At 29.4% G+C, this 22,914-nt stretch overlaps 1 protein-coding gene across 1 annotated transcript; it reads right to left on the bottom strand.

Annotated features, from left to right (window-relative positions):
• Positions 1-257: 257 nt before the first annotated feature.
• On the bottom strand, positions 258-22,558 carry SelT (selenoprotein T). Its single transcript, XM_075358328.1, has 4 exons — positions 22,313-22,558; positions 15,954-16,087; positions 11,823-12,014; positions 258-4,347 (listed from the first exon to the last, which is right to left on the bottom strand). Exons 1-4 carry the CDS (start codon positions 22,474-22,476, stop codon positions 4,220-4,222), a joined length of 618 nt encoding a protein of 205 aa, XP_075214443.1. The 5' UTR covers positions 22,477-22,558; the 3' UTR covers positions 258-4,219.
• Between the last annotated feature and the right edge of the window lie 356 nt (positions 22,559-22,914).

Here is a 22,914-nt window from a genome sequence, read left to right as displayed (position 1 = left end):
GCCGTATATTGTGACAGTTTATTGAATGAAAGAACGGACTAGTGACAGACTTCTTTGACAACATACAAAAACTATGATTAAATATGTGAAAAATATGATGGATATAGTTAAAAATTTGTGAAAAAAAAAACCAGTTTTTACTTTCTGGACCCTCATAGTTTAGTATAATGTCTGGGAAAAACATCACAATTTCAAATACAATTTGAAATTGTTACATCACTTTACTCTCAAGTAAAAGGTACATATTTAAATAAAAATTAGTTAACACTTCTTGTTTTATTTTATCATAAATACCAAATATAATTTTAATATATACATATACAATAACAGTAATCCTTAACACACAATAAATGAAGAAAATCTTCAATAAATTTTAACATGAAGCTCTACATTCAAACAGAACAAAACATATCTATATATCATTACATTTTAACAGGTTTTTCTTCTGACCTATTGTTCTTAATTAATTAAACCGTAAACATAAATTTAAATGAATTTTTTTTTGTAATTTTCAATAAATAAAAAACATTTTCCAGTAATAATACAAAAAAACTACATTTCTTCCTTCCCAATTAATTCATTATACTTAAGTTTAATAATATTATTGATGATTAGCTTAATTAAAATATTAAATAAATTTACTTTACTAAACAGATATTATTTGTATTGACACTTTAAGGGGAAAAAATGATGAACGTTGAAAATATCTCAAGGGTAATAAGTATAATAATAATGATTACTTTTAGAAGTTTTGAAGACATTTTAATTTCACAAATGGATCTACAAAAAACAGTGAACCAAACTCATTTACAGAGGAAGTGACATTAAAATTTTGAATAATTTAGATATAAACAATATTTTTTATATGATATAATTTCTATTCAAAGATTTCATCTGTAAAAAATAGTACAACATAACAGTAATAAGCCTTATTATAATTTTATTAAGTTTTAATTATCTTAATAAATGCTAATAAAAAAGATTAAAATTAACAAATTAGAATGTATTTTGACTGTTACACAATCAATATCAGTAGTTACACAGATAAAAGTAAATATAAAAACATAACTTAAAATAAATTAAGAGTTAAAAAAATATTAACAGCCAATACCTAACATTAAAAAAATGTTAGTTTATAAAATAAAAAATACTGTTCACTAAAAATTATCTGCACTATTTTAGACAGTCTAAACCAAAACCACTATTCTACACTCAGACTAGCTTTCAATCTAATTAATGTAATATAGGGTGGGCATTTATCCTGAGAAATAGTGAGATATAAAAATTCAAACAGAATTTTAACATATAAAATATTTCAAAAATAACTGAAGATTCATGCTACCTCAAAAAAATCTTTCATCCTATTTAAAAAATAATTGAAGATTCATGCTACATCAAAAAAATCTTTTATCCTACACTACGTTGGTGAGTGAAAGTTTTCGGTATGAGTGAGGGAGTTTTAAGAGATATGAACTGTTTAGCTACTGTCTAAAATAATATATTTTTTAATACATGGCTGTATTTCAATTATTTGAATAATTTCAATTATTAATACATGGCTGTATCATTTCTATTATTTTATAATTACCAGACAGAAATTCAAATTTTATTTATTTTTATAGGTATTGACAGTTATTCATTATTAGTCAATATTTATGTTTACCTTTACTAATTTTCCTTTATTTACTAATGATTATGATCGGCAACTGAAATATACAGTCAAGTTGCATATTTCAATTAACAGTTGTAGTTTTTAAAGTTTAAATCGGTGAACTTCAATTCACCTGATGATTACAATTCAACATGAACAATTAACATATTTTAGGATACGGTTTATAACAATAATTTTTTATTACAGGAAAAAATATCCTAATTGTTGTACTTTAACTGGACTAGAAATAGCAAGGATACAAAATTTAACAATAAACTATAATCATATTTAAGTCAAACAAATTTTAATATTTCTTTAGACAATGAATCAATAACATTTCTTTAATTTTAAAGGTAAATAAACCAAAGAAACAGAATAATAATTATAGTTTTCGGCTTAAAACTGAGAAACTTCATCTCAACATTCCAGCATAATTTTAAAAAAAGTCTAAAAGAAATATTTAAACAAGTTTGAAAGCTGCCTTTTAAAGGATTTTAAAATATAATTATTTCTTTAAAGTATAATAAATTAAAAAGTCTAAATGAGAAAGAACAGTATTAAGAAGTCAAAACTGAAAATTTAATAGGGACTTTGTGTAAATCTAATAATATAAATAGTACAATAATTTAGATATGATTTTTAGGGAAAAATACCTCATTTAACCATAGTCTGTAAAAATTAATTTCAATATTGTTAAAAAGTTAAACAAAAAATCTATTATGGTAATAAACAAAATTAAAACTTGTTCAGTTTGTTTATGTGAAATTTTTAAATGTTCCACACAAGAAATATTGTTTATTCATTATTATACCGATGTTTAATCAAATTTTGGCTTTACTTTATTACAAATGATAGTTTTGCTGTAACAAAAAATTCCAAAAGTATCATATAAAATATTTTGTTTTAAGGTACATGTAATACCAGATAATTGATTTAATTGTATAAAATGAAATAGTTTACCCGATAATATAAGATAAAAAATATGAAATTATAACAATATTATTTATAATAAAAATACAAAATTATACGATAAGTAATATTAAACATTAAAATATTGGCTTCAGTAAGCTTAAACCAGTTGTTTATATTAATTTATTTGCAATCCAATAACAGTCATACAAATATTTCATTTAAAGATGGTACGTGAAAATACTACTACATTTAAATGACATATAAACCCATTTTATATATCATATGGTTGTTTCGGAATGTGATTCTGTCATGTGACATAAAAAATATGATTTCATTTTAAAAAAAAGACTAGTGTTTTATAAGTCATTGGTAATTTAAAATTAACAATTGCATATTTTTTAATATTAATTTTATTGAAACATTTGAGATTAATATTTTCAATCCCACCTCTTCATTAAGCTACAGAGCAGCAGGTAGGAATACATAAGCAGGTACATTCATACTACATTATAATATATTATCCATTTAAATGGACAGTATAGCCATTTGCTAAAGTGATTCCTAAATATGATTTAGAGTCAACTTATACGCAGACCTTCAATTTACAACCCACGATTTCATAAATAAGTTCCAAACCAATGCACAATTCTAATTTTAGAAAGAAGCACATAAACAATAAATGTGGCTGTCGCCTAGATATGGTGCAAAATCATAGGTAGCTGGTAATTTTAACTTTCTTGATAATCACTGTTTTGCAGTATGAATAACTACTCTATTTTCAAATTATAATTATGCATGGCTCTAATGATCATTTTTGTAAATTTGGTATTTTACGTGTATATATTTTATATATATATATATATATGTAACCTGCACCCAAGATAATACAACCTACCATTTTTCCCTGAAGTGGTGGATTACATTTACTGCAGGAAATTTGGATTATCAAGAAACAATTTTTTTTTTTAAATTTCAACACCAACTATGCTCAACTATATTTTAGCCTTTTTAAGTTGAACAATCCTCACGTAAGTGCCATTTATTAAACAACTTAAGTGCTCTGATATCACAGGCATTGAAATCCAGTGAAAAGTAATTAAACTTTTTAACTGGGCTTAAACTAACATCCTTCAGTAAAGTGAAGATACTAACTAAACTAACCACTCACGCAAAAGATACAATCATCAACTTTATCTGCAATGTTATGATTTTTGAGTTGTAAACATTATGTTAACTCAAAGAATTTTATATATTATAATTAAGATTTCACTACAATTATGTAAAAAGAAAAATTATTTTTTTAAATTTTATATAAAAAATGAACCATTAGATATATCAATATTTAACAAAAATCATAATAAAAAGAACTATTATGATGAAATATAAATCTTTTACTTTAATCATTAAGCAATATATTAAAAAATAAAGATATATCTAAATAATTTCTTCAATTTTTATAAAAAGTATAACATAAAGACGTACATTGAACCATAATGTAAAATTTCAACGTGATGTTCATTTAAAAAAAAAATAATAAAAATAAACAATTTTTATTGGAAAAAATAAATATTCCAATGAAGAGCGATGCATAAAATGTTTTTCTTTGTTTATTTTTTTTATTTTATTTTTTTAAGAAAAGTATTAATTTAGATGATGTTACAATTTTGGAAAATTTCTTTTCATATCGATCTGTTCATCAAATCTTAATTGGTTATCGATTATTTGAAATAATTCTGGTGGTTGTGGAATTCTTCCCGTTTCCAATTTTGACCAAACTGGCATATCTGTAAAGTAAAAAAGTAATGCAAGTAAATTATAAACTTCCATCCAGAAAGTTGATATTCGAATCTCAGCCACGATTTACAATTAAAAAGAAATTTACTACCATATTCCAACCATGTGCTTCAAGTTTACGTGGGAAATTATATTAAAAAATTTATAAACAACTTGGATGGGAAAGTTGTATATGACTGTGTTTAACTCAAAGAAGTAACATAAATAGAATTATCAATAAAATTAACTTTAACCAATACCCAGTCCAGAGTGAAATTCAGAGGTGAACTCTTACAACCCAAAAACTGGATTGGGGCAAGGAGACGGCCTCTCACCACTCCTTTTTAACTGCGCCCTCGAATTTGTCATGAGAAAATGGTATGAAATAAATCCCAAAAATATAAAAATGGGTACTAAGAAAAACTCAATCACACTAAATTGCCTAGGATTTGCAGGTGACCTCGCTCTTTTAGCAAATAATATTCAAGAAGCCAAAGCGCAAATCATGAGCCTTCAAAACCTAGCACAAAAGATAGGGCTTCATATCTCTTTCGAAAAAACTGAACTAATGGCCATAGATCCTCTGGTAATTAGCGCATTACGGTAAACAATCAGAAAATTAAAATAGTAAAACAATTTAAATATCTAGGGGAAATAATAACTTATAATTTAAATGAAAAAGTGACATGGCAAAACAGGACAAATAAAATGATTAAATCCCAAGAATTAACTTGGTCAACATATAACAAAAAATGCCTTTCTGCTAAAACAAAACTTAAACATTATAAAACTGTAGTACAGCCAGAAGTCGCCTACGGAAGCGAGACCCTTTTCAAAATCACTCAGAAAAACCGAATTGAAAAAATTCTGAAAATAGAGAGGAGAATTGTCAGAACGTGTATCAATAAAAAACACCAAAAAGAAGGCCGATGGTGGATTGTGCCAAATGAGGTGGTGCATCGAGAAATAGAGCCTGTTACTGATACTATGCGGAAAAAAAGAATCTCTTTCTTTGGTCATCTCATAAGGACACCGGAAACAAGACTGTCAAGAAATATCATTGAAAAGCTCTGGTTCCAAAAGCTAGAAGTATGGATCAAAGAAATTAGAGAAGATATGAAAGAATTGGGAATTTCCCTGACCGACCTACAGAATAAAACTGGGAAAATTACAAAGCTAAAAGACAAAAGCATTAGATTTAAACAAAAGACAGACAAACGACAAAATACAACGAAGAGGGTGTTTACAGATGAAGAAAAGAAAGCAAGATCTGAATGGATAAAGAAATACTGGGCAGCTCGGAAGAGTAAAATAGCACGCCTTTCTCAGAAAAGATCCAACTAAAATTGACTTAAGTGGTCCCATTTTGGCCGTAAAACCATAATAATAATAATAAAATAGAATTATCAGTTTCCAATAGTTCTATACAGATGAGAAAAAATACTAAATGCTTAAATGACTAAGCACTGTTAATCTCAAACTACAGTATGATATAACTGAATAAAAGAGAAAACGCAAGAATTTTGAAAACAGCCATTAAATATAATTAGTTAAAGGAAACTGTACAATCAACCTTTGAAAACAAAAAAGTGCTTGATTGCTAGAAAGAATTACATATTTCTTCCTTCTTAAATGAATGAGTTAAACAGTTTAATTTTATTTATTTACTTTAATCAATGTAATTTATTACCCTAGGAGGGAGGGGAAAGTGAATCAACTATGTTACCTTGAAGGGGCAGAAATGTTGCCATACTTTATAAAACATTTCAAAAAATGTCACATTATTATGAAAAAATGTCCTCTGAAAAAATAAATATGGGGTTGTTTGGAAAGTTCTTGAACCTGACAAAGAAAACAAAAATGTTTCAATGTAGTCATTTTACAATTTGATTCATTTAGAACTTTCCAGCTTTATAATACCCTGAGTATAATGCTTGATGTTCCAAATCTCCAAAATAAGTGACCCAGACATCATCATTTGAAGTGACTCTTAAGGGAAAAGTAATTGCTGGGAGCCAAATCTGGTGAATACAGACCTTGTAGAAGCATTTACAAGTATAGATCATGATTTTCCAACAACAAAATGCATGCAGGAACCTTATCATGGTCAAAGCGCACTTTCTTTTTGACCAAATATGAATGTTAAACCTGAATAGCACTCTCCAATCAGTCCAATAGAGAAACATAATACTCTCTGGTGATGATCCTGCCTTTTTCCAGGTAGTCCATATTTTTTTTTTTTTAGCACTACACCATTAGAATCACAAAAAGCTATAGCCAATACACCATTAGAATCACAAAAGCTATAGCCAATACTTTTCCTGCAGATGGAACCCATTTTTACTTTCTATGGTGCACTTTCATCTGCTTCCACCTAATTTTAGCTCTCTGGCATGTAATGGTGAAGCCATGTTTCATCAACTGTGTTATAAAATGCTAAAGAAACTCAGTGCAATCACATTTAATTAAGTCTAAACACCTTTGAGAATTATTCAGTCAAATGGTTTTTGGTTTATTAATAAACACAGTACACTGAGAAAAAAGCTTTTTCATACCCAGAACGTCATGTAGATTGTAGCATGTTGATCATGGACTATCAAGATGTTTGCAATGTTAGCAAGCTCACATATCTTTAATCAGCATTCATTTAGTATTGTGGATTTTTGTGATAATTTCATCTGTTGTAGTGGTTTTATGATGTCCCAAGCATTATAACCTTGAATGGATGTACAACCATGCTTAAATTTAAAAAAAAAATATTTTTTACAGTTGAAAACGAAGAGAAAGGATCATAGAGTAAAATTTACCTCATTTTTGGTGTCTGTCAAGGTAAAACAAAGTACTTTATAATAGTTGAAATTTGTTATCAATTTTTCATAAAATATCAACAATTATTTGCTTTACTCAATTAGCATAAACAAGCAACTAAATGCACATATCTGAAACTTCACAACATACCATCTAAAGGATCATAATTGACAAATATAGTCATGTGGTCATACTGTTATATTTTGAACTGAATGTTAAGTATGTACGTAAAAAAAAAAAAGGGCTAATTTGCAGGTAATCATGGGTCTGGTAAGATTCAATTTTTTTTTCTTTCTAATTTAATAAATGCTCTTAAATTTTTTGGTTCAAATTAAAAAAAAAAACTCAGTTTTATAGCACCAAGATAATCTTTCTTCTATCATACAAATAATGAAGCAGATTAATGTTTTTATTATATTTACAAAGATCAAAGCAGTAATTAATGAAAGAAGGCTGTCAAGGGGAGTAATAACATTAAACAACAGTATGGACTGGAGGTAATTGTATATTTAGAGGTGAGAAAAGGCAGTGAGCTCTGATACTTAGTGCAACAGTAGATCTTGGTATATTCTTCTGTATTCCGAACAACTCAAACTCAAAAGGATTGACTGCTAAGGAAACCCCTGATAAATGCAAGATTTCCTTGTATATCCCATTCATTCACTTTATTTAGGATTCCTCTCCTCCAAGCTGTATCATATCAAAAAGCTTTTGCATATCAAAAAATACCGCAACCAGGCGTCAGCAAAGTAGGAATGTGTCTTGGATCACAGATTCAAGGGCAACTACATGATTAATAGCCAATCTACCTTGGCAGAAACCACATTGTTTGGGGACAATTAGAGCATTTCTCTCAAGGTACCAAACTAGAAGACTGTTTATCATGTGTTCCATCAACTTGTACAGGGTTGTGGTCAACGATATAGGGCATTAACTGGAAAGGCATGATTTATCTTTACCAAATTTCAGTACAGGGATGATCAATGCTTCTGACGAGGAATCTGGAAACACCTAGTCAGAAAATTCTATTGTAAATAGACAAAACATGTTGTAATGCACTATTTGGCAAGTGAGATAGCATGCTGAATCTGATATCATTTCCAGGGGAAGTGTCATGGGAATTTTTCAATGCATACTTTAGCTCATCAAGAGAAAAGGGAATGTTTAACTCCTTTTGCAAATATCTGATAATCATAAAAGGCACACTTTCTACCAGTAACTTATACCTCATAAACTCAGGATAGTAGGATGGTGTTAGTGAAACTGATCCAAACAAGCAATCAAATGTGTTCGCCACATCAGTTTGCGCAGTAACGAGGATGCTGTTGGTTACTAATCCAATTGGCAGGCCGATTCGTTTTTCAGATGTTAAGGGGATATATTCACTTGCACCATCAAGTATCAAGTGTGCAAAATGGAAAGTTGGTAGATTGCATCACCACTTTCATTATATTGGCTAAATGATTCTTAGTACCCAATCCAGTCTGGCTTCCCAACCACCTACCTGCGTAGCTGACTCTGAGGCAGATCAATACCACTGACGAAGATAATAACTGGTCTGTGATTGCTTCAAAAACTTAAAAGAAGTTTTTTTTTGAAACGCGTCAGCTAAGATGTGGAAGCAGGGATGCTGAACATGACAGATTGATGCACGAAGACGTACCTGATGAAGATGATACAAACGTGCACGATCCATCATTCAATAAACATAGAGCTACTGTTTTTTGCCTCAGTCAATCAACTATCCTTCCCTGGGAAGAACATGACAAGCTCCCCAACAATTTGGTGGGTGTTGAAATCACCCATTATTAAACAGGGTACTGGAATCTGGGAAAGCAGACTGGATAGATCATCATCCTCACTGATGTTGAAATTAGGAGGAAGATATAAGTTGCAGATATTCATTGTAAATTGCACCAATATTTTCACTGCGACTGCAGGGATATTTGTTGTTAGTGGAATACAGGCAGTTATAACAAATTCCTTCAGGAAGGCAGTCACACCTTCACATCTTCTCCCCTCAGTTTGGTGGTCACATCTTTTGCAGACTTATTCGCGAAAGGACACATATCATCCTGGGTATGGAGTTAAGTCTCCTGCAGACACAGAAATTAAGGGATTTCTTTCTTTATTAGGATTTCAATATCCTCACGGCTACAATGGAGACCACAAACATTCCAATGAATAATATTTTTAGCCATAAAAACTCTTTTCCTACCCTGCATGTAGTTTACTTACCATATACAAACCGATTTTTCTTTTTATTATCGATAACTTTTAACAAGTGCTTTGCTTCTTCGGCCTCCATATCCTTGAAGTGTCCTCGAAATGGTACCACTGTAGGCCGGAGACACTCTAACAATGAGGTTTTAATAGATCTCTTCATAGGAATCTTGGCAGCTCACTGTGTTGCCGGTGTAGCAGGAATTTTCTTTTCCTTGGTGGTGGATTGTTTAAAGTGGTCTTCAGTGAACCATTTTCAAACTTTCTAGCAGGAGTAAACATCTTGCTTGTAGTCACTGCTGTAACAGTAGATGTGAGCGATTTTACTTGGTCTGACAAGGCCTGTACCATTTTTGTTAATTCTTTGCACGATGCACATTCACTCTCTGTACTTTGTTGGAGAGAGCTTGTAAAAAAATTGTAATTGCTTGTAAAAACACCCGATTGTACTGGATTCCTCATGTTGAGGGATTTTTTATATTCTTGATGAGCCTTAGGAAAGGAAAGTTTCGGCTCAGTACAGATTTTTTAAACAGCTTTTTCCTCCTTATAGAGAGGGTGTTCTCGAGACCTAGGAGAGTAGACCTTTGCAGTTAACACAGCTTTCTACTTCAGCGTATGTGCTATGATCATGCGCAACAATGTGCTATCTATCATCATGTGTACAGCTGCAATGTGCACAAATCCTGTTCCTTCATGCAACTATCGTTGTTGCGACCAAAACCCTGGCACTGAAAGCACTGTCTTGGATATATATGGGTGCACACAAACAGACAGAAAACCAATCTTTATGCGCTCAGGAACAAAGTAACATGCCCAGCCTCTGTTCACTTTGAAGTTGGTAGAACTGATGCCTGAGTACCAACTCTTGCACCTTGAAATGTACCATTTCATGTGAAACTTGCATACCATCTTTAAGCAATTCTTTATCATAGTCCAACACTTTTCATCAAAAGTCAACACTTTTCATCAAAAGTCAACACTTTTTTAAGTTGCGCAAATTTTCCTGCCTTTGGACCTCAGAATGGTTTTCTCGATGCATTAGCTCGGGCAAGAGTCTGTTTTTGTTTCCTCCAGTAGCACACATTAAAAAAATGGTTAACTCAGTTCACATAATCAGTAATCTTTAACTTGAAATTCACAGTATAACCGGAATATTTAGTACTGTTCTTAGACATTTTACAAAAATTACTTTCCACTATGACTGCCACTGACAACACAATATGGTAGCTACTGGTACATCCCAAGAAAACAAAAGTATAACTGTGAACAATAGGTATTCACATCCACTTGGCAACATAAAGAGAATTCTGCTAGGTCAACTGTTACCCTAGAAGGTAGTAACTGTCTACCAATGAAAAGAAAATTTCATACACAGTAAAAATGAGAATGGGAGTGTGTGTAATTAATGGTATACTTGGGATTTACCTATTCATCCCCTTACATTTCCCACTTCCAGGAATCCTTCAAATATGCTTGTACATATCAGTGAGACTGAAAATTCATTCTTTAGATCTTGAAAATAAATCTGATTAAAGTTTTATTAAACTTGAAAAACAGAAGCAATTACAAAACTGAAACATTACATTTCTAATATCAAAGTTTAAAAAATAATTACTTTAATTAATAATTACTTCACACCCAGTAGTACACAATATCAATGATAGAATTTTCACTTCATTAGATCATCTTTCATACAAACCCTATCAAACTTACATGATTACATTAAAAAAACAGGATGATCATTCAACATGTTTCTTATAAAATTTATCAAAGAAAGTTGTAATGTTGTAATTGACAAAGAGGGGATGAAATTATGACAGCAATGTATATTAAAGTACAACAGGGATGTTAGAATAATAATTGTGTAATAGGCAGTGAAGTGAATTGAATGAGTGATTCATCTATGAACTAGTAAAAATTAAGATGAATCCAAAAGCAAGAGTAAAATTGCTATTCATCAGGCATTAAAGAAATGTACTTACCAGATAGAAAAAAAGTGTGTAAAAATTAAATTATGTCCTTAAATTTTTTTGACTTTAAGCTAATTACAATATTTGAAGGTGCAAATATCTACATTCAAAATAAACAATATTAACTTTTTCCTAAATTGAATATTATAAAAAAAAAGAAATCCAAATAAAATTTATTCAGGTCAAGTATTATGCAACCCTGGGAATGTTACAGCAATGTACAGATGAAACGTCTGCACTGTAACTTATATTCCCTTAAAATGATCCCAACAAGTCATCAAACTCATTTCCACATAATTGACTGCACAAAATTATGGTAAAAAAAAATTGAAAACTTCTAAGAAATAAAACTGTTTAAATATATAAATAGGGAAAGCATAATCACAATTTTATTCATTATTGTAATTAATTCTATTATTTAAAAAGATAATAATTCTTATTCAAAAGGAAAAAATAAATCCTTCAACAAAAAAGCAACTTACCATTTAGTGTAATTTCAAATGCTCCAGTGGAGATTAAATGGCCTTCTAGTGCATTACAAAGGAAGAAGATCATTACGCAAGAATATAGCTTATTTTCAAGGCACCAAGACCACCATGATTGTTCTTGCACTCTAAGATATTGGAATACATTCACGCCACAAAGTATACAAAATATTAGCATTATTCTTAGAACTCCCTATGAAAATAACCAATACAAACATAAATATAAAAAATTAATAATTTAGATACAACTCACAACAATTATAATTAAGCATACAAAAAAAAGAAAATATAAATAAAAAAGGCTTAAGGCATATTTTAATCTAACTTTTCACATACTTGATCTAAGTAGTATGAGGTTTATGCACAAGTTGAGAAACTTATAAAATAGTGAGCGTGCAAACATGGAGTTGTAGCTTTGCCAAAAAATTGATGGTGTGCAGCTTAATGAAAACTAATCTGCCATTAGTTGCATACTACATAATGGTTTATGTTATGTATCAAGTTGCATCTACCAGATGTGTAAATATGAAATCGGAATTTACCCATACATGGCCCTAGTCAATGGTGCCAATTAAGTCAAACTGCACCATTTTCTTTCTTTGACAGCTGACAAAGATTTTCAAATCACAACAATACAATTTTCATACAAAAGCATAGTTTTAATTAGTGTTGAACATGTCAGATTTTGTACTTACAAACTAACATTTGCGGACAGCCATCGATTTTCCGTTATCATTTAAAGAAAACTGCCGTAGAATCACATCAAATGCTTGTCGAAGGTTATGGTGAACATACTCCTGGTAAATCACAATGCTTTGAGTGGTTAAAAAAAAATTCAGAAGTGGCAATTTTGTCGTGAGAACTGAAGAACATGGAAGACCACTGAAAAAGTTTGAAGACAGCGAATTGCAAGCATTGATGGATGAGGATGATGCTCAAACGCAACAACTCACAGATCAATTAAATGTAATACGAGAAGCCGTCTCCATATGTTTGAAAGCCATGGAAAAGATCCAGAAGACATGATAATACACCATCAAAACTGGTCAAGGAAACGATTGAGGCGTTCAGTTGGGAAATACCAAACTTGGCTCTGTCCGACTACTATTTATTTCCATCGATGGGACATGCACTTGCCGAGCAGCGCTTCACTTCTTATGAAAATCGCTCAATGACTGGTTTGCCTCAAAAGAGGAACAGTTTTTTTGGTGTGGCGTTCATATAAATTGTCAGAGAGATGGAAAAAATGTATAGCTAGAGATGGACAATATTTCAAATAAAATATTTTTTTATAATTTTCATATAAAAAACGGTGTATTTTCTATACAAAAATTCTGGTTTCATATTTACACAACTGGTATTTGTTCACGTATACATATAGTATGTTTTAAATTATTTAAGATATTCATGAGTAACATCTAAACATTAAATTTTGCCTTGAAAAAACATTTACGTTCATGAAAGATTAAGTAAGTTGAAAGTGGTCAGTACCACTGTAGTGATGGTGGTCAATTGTATACTTGTTCTGAATGGTTTAAACGCAGTCATCAGCCAATTAGAATGACCCATCATCATGTGATGATGATCATTTAACACATATACTGAATTTCTATTTGACTAGTTTTACCGGTCAAATATCAACTATTTCTGATTCTGGAAGTAATATAATAAATATATAATTAATTAAGTTGCACATCTGAAGCTCTTACCTTGGCGAGAAACTGTGAATTGTCAGCATCAACTAGAACTGTAAAAAATATCATTAAAAAATGTCAGGGTTGTAGAGAAGCAACTGGTGGATCTCCATCATGAAAATGCCTACCTCACAAATCACATTTAATTTTTTGACTGAAACTAAGTGTAACTGTGCCTTCAATGGCCACACTATTCAGAGTGAAGTCTGGAACCAGAAAATTTCATATTTCCCAAACTAAAATCCTATTGAAACAATATGCAATCCTAGTATAGCTTGTTTGTTCAATGATGCCAGATAGAATTCAATGCGCAATAGCATTGCATCAATACTTTGTAGTGGGGGTAAAAACTTGTCAGTTGAGATCAGAACTCCTAGAGTAAAACATCGTGTTTACATACTTTTTTGAAAACATTATATACATCTTTTTATAACCAATACTGGATTTAATACTTAAATAATCGACCTTTGTTCACAGCTGTTATTTGTTAATAAGTCTATTAATAGTGTTAGTATTGTTAAATAAAAGTTATTTTTTAATTAACTTTATTTGAATTGTTTGTAAATTTAATTGGTACTTACATATTAACGCCACCACAGCTACAGCTGCTGTTTAGGTTATGTTGACTTTGTGTACTGACAAATCGTACGTATATCAAAATAACCTAACTAAATATAACCTATGCTCGCTTCGCTCGCTAACCTCTTACGTACTAACACCACCACAGCTACAGCTTTATTTAAAAACAAAGTAGTCAATCGGATTTCGGTGCTATAACATTAAGGTTACATTATTAATAAGTTGTATATATTATGCATATTTAATGTTAACTATAAGAGGTTAGCGAGCGTAGGTTATTTTGATATACGTACGATTTGTCAGTACACTAAGTCAACATAACCTAAAGAGCAGCTGTAGCTGCGGTGGCGTTAATACGTAAGTACCATTTAATTTATTGTACTGTAAACGTAAACCCATAATTGTAAATATAAAATTTCCACTTACCAAAATTCTTTTCTTTTTTTTTAATTATTGGCAAGTGGAAATTTAATTTATACAAATGTATTATTACCAACAGTGCCAAATGCTTAGTAAATTAAACCAAAACCCATAATGTCAGAAAAAATCTGTAAAATTGGGAGAAAAAGAATTATCAAAAGTCAGATTCAAACAGTTATTCTCAATATTTACAATTTTATGAAGAAAGAAGCCAAATAATGACAAGCAAAAAATTTAAGGCAAATTCTAGACTTGAGTTCCTTAAGAGACTAGTGTGTCTGTTAGATCCCTTCAACACATTTTAAAGCAATAAGAAGAATACAAAATTAGTGAAAGTGAATTCAGTACTCCTCGTAAAAAAACAGCAAAGAAAGAAGTTGAAAACTGACCTGAACGATTTCAACAAAGATGTTATTCGGAGGACGGTGAATGAGTTTACTTATGGAATGGAGAATGTCTCTGAGGAAACTTTTGCCATTGAAAATAAGTAAATAACATTTGAAGGGGGCATTTGAGCTCTTCATGTAGTTATGAAAAATTTAGTCTTCTGGTGGAAAAAAGCTGATAACAGAAAAATTTTGATCGAGAATGATGATGTACGAGAGAAAAGGCAGAGAAGAAAATCGTCCGATTATAAGAGAGTGAATCAAATTTAGTGATAATTTTGCTATTCTATGCAGCAAGCAATGTTCGGTGTGTTAAAGGGGACAGCTTAGTTATCTCCTCCTCCTCTCTGTTCTGTCGTCAGTACAGCCATGAGTGAGCAAGAGGTTTCATCATCTACTGCACAATTACAATCATAAAGTTTTTAACTAATGAAGGCATTAAGCTTGTGGAAATTTTAACTCATTTACAGGTACAGTTTGGGGACACTACACTGTCCCACGACCAAGTGTATACGTAGGCCAGACAATTTAAGGGCAGAGAGAAAGTGTAGAAAGTCAACAGAACACTACTGAGTGAGCTCTGTATTGTAACATTTGATCCACATTGTTTACTAACAGAAATATTGAAATCTACAGCATATAAAATTGCTACAGCATATAAAAACGTATGTCCAACACACTGTGGAGATTGGGACATGGCAGATGGCAGTAATCAAAGAACAGATAATTAGGCCATGGATTAACCGATTAAGTGTACTGAGAAAATCCCAACCAAAATTTTCATGATTGTAGCACAAAACCATATCATAAAGAAAAATATGCATTAACTTCAAATAAACAAATATTTGGTAACATGAGATTTAATCCAAAATGAACCAAAACCATGATATTTACAAGAAATAAAATCGACATACAAATGGGGTATAAAACTGAGGCATACAATTTAGTATATTTATGTATAGTACTGTATAACACATTTTATAATACAACAATATTAATGGGATATTATAATAATAATAACAATAAAAATAAAAAAACATAGCTTATACTTGCCAATATCTTAACAAGTAACATGTAATGGCTAGGAGGATCATAGTTGCCACCTTGAATACTGATTTCTGGATACTTCTGCTGTAGGATTATTGTGTAATCATCAAATAATTTTCTATAACCGCATGAATAGCTATGAATTATACAAATTAAAAAATTATTTTTAAAACCATAAAAATATTTTCCAAACAAATAATAATAACAATATAATTTGAAAATAATCTTAGAAAATTAAAAAAAAAATCCAATTAAAAACTACTTTGTTCATACCTCATCTTAATGTCAGGCATAAGTATTGTAACAGGTCCTTTACATGATATTTCACAAGGATTAACAACTAGTAGTAGAAAAATTGGGACTATTCCTTACTATCACAAAGATTTTCTTCAAATCTGTAGTTTTAGCTGTTGATGAATATTTGTTATTATTTTACAAATATTTATGTCAATATAATAAACAACTATCATTTTAATAGTATGAATTGAAAAATAATGCAGTTATCACTAATCTCACCTTATATTATTACCACAAATTTATACACTATACTATAAGATTATAAAACTTGGCTACAGACATTACTGAAAAAACACAAGACACTTTACTAATAGCATATGTATATGGCTGGTTCTATAAAATGTCATTTTAATAAAATCATTGTACCACCTGTGGCACACAATGTCACAATAAACGCAGTCAGAAAAAACATTTATTTTAAGGGGAAAGACCTGTAAAGCCAGAGGTACTTTCAGGTAATAGTTTTTGAATAAAATTTTGCTCCTTACATATTTAGCCTTTAATGGAGATCAAATACTTCTTATGAGGAATGAAATAATTTCAAAAAGTACTTCTGTATAATTCAAATCGGTACAAAAGACAAAGAGTAATTAAGAGGAAGATGAAGAAGCTGAAACAGATTTATTACTAAAGCCATGTAAAACATATGAAATTTGTTCTACAATATTCATCACAAAGAAAAGGCTTATATTTGAAGAATTATATATTATAAATCACTAATTGAAAAAACTGAGCTTTGTACAATATTAAACCATGTCCTTTTCACAATACTGTTAAATTTTAAGTTATTTAAAGAAACATAGTAGAGATGATGGCAAATTATATATTAAAAGAACATAATTTTCCCCTCGCTATTCCATAGTACAAGTTCCATAACTTTGTCAAAACATATTAAAAAATGAGTGCTTCAAATAAGGTCATATTTAAATCAATTTTATCTGCATTTGTATTTTAAAAACGTTTTTGGATAAGACGGTTCAACATGGCAGCCAGTTAAATAAAACTTTCAGGAGAGAAAAGTTTTTGTATTTAACCGTAGTTGTTTTAACAATAAATATGCATTAACAACAAATACACAATTCTGATTAAGAGAGAGACAAAAAAAGGATTATGAAGGCAAGAAGAATTTTCATTAAAATTCCCATAATATGTCATCTTTTAGGAAAGAGTATAATCATTTCACAGTTTTCTAAAGTGAAACGTCTGAACAAAGTTTGTGCTATGTTCTATACTCGTGTGAAGTAACTTACTTTTTTCTAATAGGTGACCAAACTGTTCTAAGGTCTTTTATTATAAATACTGTGTTTTTCATGTCTTTACAGTATTTTGTACATTTTTACAGTTTATCTAAAAGTAAGGTATTTGCGTAAGGTATTTACAGTATTTTTACAGTTGAAAAAAAGGTAAGGTATATAACATCAAATGAGTAATAAACTGAAACAAATAATAAATCAGATAAAACAAAATACATATGTAATTACTGATTTGTTATAGAATAAAGATGATATAATGAACTGATTTGTTATACGTTGAGGGTGAAACACTGAACACAGTAAAATTATCTTTAAAAATTATCATTATTAATAAAAGAATGGTATCTAGTAAAAATGTTCACTATCTTTCTTGTTTTTTTATCTATACTATAATAACTAACAGTGCCATCCTTATTCTAATGATATGCAATAAAAATATAATAATTTATTTTGCTTAATGACACAAGCAATAAAAGATCTGTAAGAGAACAGTTCAATTGTTTACACAATACACATAGTTAAACACACACAACATGTAATACAATAAAAATCCACAATTTTACACTTGTAATAATTCAATTACTTCAAAGAAGAAATAATTTAAAATAAGATTATATTGAACTCATGTAAATCTGTAAACAAAATTAACAAGCTTTCAATTACAAAATGTTCATAAATAAAAAAATTAAAAATTGTGAAATCAAACCTACAACCCTACAGTGCTTTGCTTTAAATCTTAATAGCATTACGAGCATTAATGAGAAAAGATAAAAACTTCAGTTAAAGTAAGTTGTGATTCTTTATCTGAAAAATGATAATACTAGAATGTACTGTTGGGTGTGAGAGATTCAGTTCTATATTATAATTTGTTCTGGTTATAGTTCTTTTTGTAAAAATTATATTTTTAAATAATTAATCATAAATAAAAGGTACATTGCTTTTTTTTATATTTCTAGTTGTCCACAGTTAATTTTTTAAAAAAAAGTTTAAACAAAAGGTAGCAGAGTTTTTTTTCATCTGATGATCTCATTATAATAATCACTCTTAGAGCTAATGGAAGTATAACTAAAAACAAAAGCAGTGGCCATTTTGCACATAATCATAGAACATCCTTTTGATATAACAGCACATACATCAATAACAGATCATAGCCACAGCCACAGATTTTCACAATTACATCTATAAATTTAAATGTATAAATAGAAAAAAAGAAGACTTTTGAGTTATTTATTGTGCACGCCCAATGATGGTTTACTTTCTTAATACTGCAAGTTTCATACATGTGCAAGCTGTAATTTTTTGTTTTTACAATATAATCCAAAGAAAATAGCTGCTGTGTGTGATTTTACATCTGTTTCAATTAGACAAGATAGTGAATTTCAGAGGCTTTTCAAGGAGAGGATCAACAACCAGTTGATAATAATGAATATTGACAGTACAGATGATGGTGCTGAATTACATCAAAGCAATCATAATATTAATTCAGAGATATCTGATAGAGAAATCAAATACTAACAATGAAGCTTTTATTTAATAAAGTACAAAAAAAATTCTATATAACAAAAGGAGAAACAAAAACAAATACTTAAAAAAAAAAAATATTGGAGAAAGAGTAACCCAATTGGTATATTTTTCATTTATCAAGGATAATCTGAAGGAAAATTGCAATAGTGACCTCTCATACCACACATACTGAATAGATCCATGACAGGTCAATAAAAATCACTTTAGTAGTTGTTAATCTTTTACGAAGCTGGTGTACACAAATGGTTTAAGACTACATTCGACCATGAACAGTAGTTTGTTACTCTAGTTCTATAGTTTCATCTGTATATCAATCATTAATGAAGAGCAAAAGGCAAGAAAAGAGAAATTTATCCTACTTAAACTGAATATTTAATAATGTTGAAATGATTAAGATCCTCATCTTAACAAAAGGTCATCTGAAAAAAAAGGTTCTCACCTTTTTGCTTAGCAGATTGTACTTGTTATGTTGTAAACAGTACTGTAAATTTGTTCATTTAAAAAATTTTAAATTGCTCAAAATATGATCACTCATTTTGGAGAGGTTTTTTTAATTAATTTTCCTTTATATGGTACATAATACGTATGTATTTATCAAAATGCATTACTGACAATCTCTTACAGTTACTATAAAGCATTACTATTGTATATAATTACTTTACTGAAAGCAGACACAAAACCTGAATGTTACAAAAAAATACATTGGCAATAATGCTAATAAGAAAAAATTTAAAACTGTAATTATGAGCAATTACTTGATAAACTTAAATTTTGTTCACACTAATATACCATAGTAAATATGCTTAGGATCAAGAAAAGAAATCTAAATGTTGAAAAGCAAGTTTGAACAGCGGGTGACCTGTACAAGGTCAAAGTCCACATTTTATCAGTATTCTACTCAATTAAGTACAAAGTTATCGAGATCTGTTTTGTGGAGAGATTAGACTTTTGTGGAGAGAGGTTAGGAATAAATTACCAAGGTATGGCAATGCTTAACACCTTCTAGAATACTTGGGCAAATTATATTTAAATGGAAATAAACTCACTATAGAGAGACTACACCACATGTTCTATGCTATTAATTATGTGTATTTGTTATTAGTCAATACAGATAATCACCATATGAAGATCCCCATCTTCAATGGCTGATGCAGAGTCCAACTGATAACTATTAAGGTTAGTTTATGGTTTACTCATCTCTACAAAACTCCAAGTTTAACCTTAACTCTAAAGCTAACGTTAACCTAACCCTGACCTCTCTACAGGATGGATTAGCATCTGAATAGGTCACCATAACTCACAAAACTGATTACTAATTGACAATAGAGTACTAAAAACATGGCATGGACTTTGATCTTGCTTGGGTCACCCGCTGTCCAACATTTATACCTTGTCTTTTCCTGATTCTAATCATATCTAATGTGGTAATTTTAAGTATGAACAAAATTGAAGGTGATTAAGTAATTGCTCAGAATTACCTTGAAAATTATGGAATCAATATTACAAATTTACTGAAATTAATTGATTAAGTCATATACATTAATCTTATAATAGCTGGTTATCTCATTAAAATATTTTACTGTAAAAGAAAAAATTTCTTCTCTTTTTAAATGTCTGAAATATTTTGTCATCATTTTTTTAAAATTTGTTAAAAGTGAAGATAGATCATTAAATGATATGAAATAAAGAACAAAATGAGTAAATCAAAAAGAGCACTAAAAATTAGAAAACAAATTTTTTTTTAATGTTAACTTAAATTTTTAGAGGTCCTAAATTAGGATCAATAACTAACTTAATACTAATAATTTATTAACCATTAATGAAGCCAATTATTTAAATTTCAACTCTAAAAAGCATTACTTTTACAGTTTATTAGGTAATTGTTAAGATTTATTAAAATTTGTTAACCTAAAAAAACTGTAATTTTTATTAAAAAAAAAAGAGCAACTTACAAGAAATTTAAAGAAAGATTCGGAAGTCTATAAAAATAAGAAAACAAATACAGAGACAGGATGCAAGTAAGATTGCCAGAGAGTGTAATCTAAGCCTCTTTGGATTGCATGAATATGGTTTTTTACTGTGTCTTTATTAAGAAAAGGAACGCAGAGAAATGATTGAAAGAGACCGCTAATGAGTTCTGAAATAAGGCTGTGAATTACAAGTCGTATTAAGTTTCTAAACTAATCAATAGCCTGTAATAATCCAGTACTAATCGATTATGGTGACAAATAAATGTAAAATAATTTCAAATTATTTATGTATACAATTTCATTTTTTATTTAAAAATTCTTCCACTATAGTTATCAGGAAACAACTTACAAGAAACCATTACTTTCTTCTAATGTGTATAAGTCCTTCTTCTACAAAATAAATAAGAAATATTTAAATTTACCTATTATGTGAAAATAAGAATGAAATTAGTGCATAGATTGAATTGAAAACCAACCCTTTTTAAGTTTTAGTTCCCCCTTTTTATCAAAGTAAATTCACAGGTTTAAAAATCTAAGAAAGTGCTATTACTTTGTACAATACCTATGAAACTCATCTGCAAAAAGAAAGTAATGATGTACGTAAGATTTCAATAGCATTAGAGAAGATTAATAAATTAATAAAAAAAAAAAAAATATAGCAAAATAAATAACTTTTATTTAGATAAATTTTAAACATAAAAAAATACTTTACATATTTTATGAGTTAGTGGATTAATAACATAGATATTTAATTAATCAAAATATAAGAGATCCTAGTTATTAAAGTTTATCTTAACTGATGCTTGTAATTTAAAATTACAAGTATCAACTCGCTCACGGATTCATATATGTATTCAGGAATGCAGTATGTACAAAACTTGGGAACTTATTAGAAAAAATTTAATTTCACAAACCAATATACATTTTTCATGTAGTTAAGTTATATTAACTGGAATCATAAAAATTAGAAATAAGTAACTATTTAAAATATAACTTCAAATGCAAAACTGAATCCATATTGGTTAAGTTTTTGTTTTTTTTATAAAAAAAAGGATTAAAATGGAATTACCAAGAATACATAATATTTGTTTAATTTTGTAATTGATCGTTTATAATTTTTTAACAGTATCTGAATCAAAACAGTACTTTAAAAGTTTTATGATTAATGTCAACGCAAAATATAATTTCCTAAGGTCAGATGAAATTAAAATCGTTTAAAATGGTTATAATCACGAAAGTTTCCTAATTAAAATTAGGATACTTTATTAAATTAAGTACCATTAAAACGACTGCACAACATGATGTATCCAAACTTACCAAAACAAAAACTTCAAAGTCGGTCCCACATTAGCATTAAATCCAACTTTAGTAGCAGGAATTTCTTTTTCAGGGGTCGAAGAATCAACAAATATATCTCTAAAGGTAAATACAGCAAAAATAAGAAATATGCCTCCACACGCAATCCTCGCGTAATTCACCATTTTGATAGCTCAAGAACTTAACCGACGAAATGAATTATCAAAAAAGCTAACAGATGACTGCCTTTCTAAACTCATAATCAGCTGATTAACTCGGCCTTAGAAATATCAGTGCTTGTATAATAATGGTAGTTGCATCAAAAAGTATGTACATAATTAAATAAGAATAATTATTTTAAATTCTTAATTCATTGGATAAATAGCTAAACAACCGACAAAAACATAAAAAGATCTTCTAAAAGCGTGACCACTTATTTCAGACTCGAAGCAATTTATTTTGAGGGACTAAATGTCACAATATGAGAATTCCACGCACTTCCAGTATAAAGTGTTGTAAAATAACAAAATATTATAGTGGGGAGAGAATCCGAAAAATTGTTTAAATAAATAAAATAATTCGATTATTTTATATCCTAGAAAATGACGTCAAGTTTCGTATTT

Source organism: Lycorma delicatula, chromosome 2 (assembly GCF_047948215.1).
Source record: "Lycorma delicatula isolate Av1 chromosome 2, ASM4794821v1, whole genome shotgun sequence".
Lineage (NCBI taxonomy): Eukaryota > Metazoa > Arthropoda > Insecta > Hemiptera > Fulgoridae > Lycorma > Lycorma delicatula.
This window is presented reverse-complemented; position numbering and strand designations above follow the sequence as displayed.

Coding starts and splice junctions, on each gene's coding strand:
- SelT (XM_075358328.1), bottom strand. CDS start 22,476: ATGGTGAATTACGCGAGGATTGCGTGTGGAGGCATATTTCTTATTTTT. Junction 16,088..22,312: donor ACTTTGAAGTTTTTGTTTTG/GTAAGTTTGGAT, acceptor TATAATTCATAG/CTATTCATGCGGTTATAGAA. Junction 4,348..11,822: donor ATTTGAAATTACACTAAATG/GTAAGTTGCTTT, acceptor TTTACTTTACAG/ATATGCCAGTTTGGTCAAAA.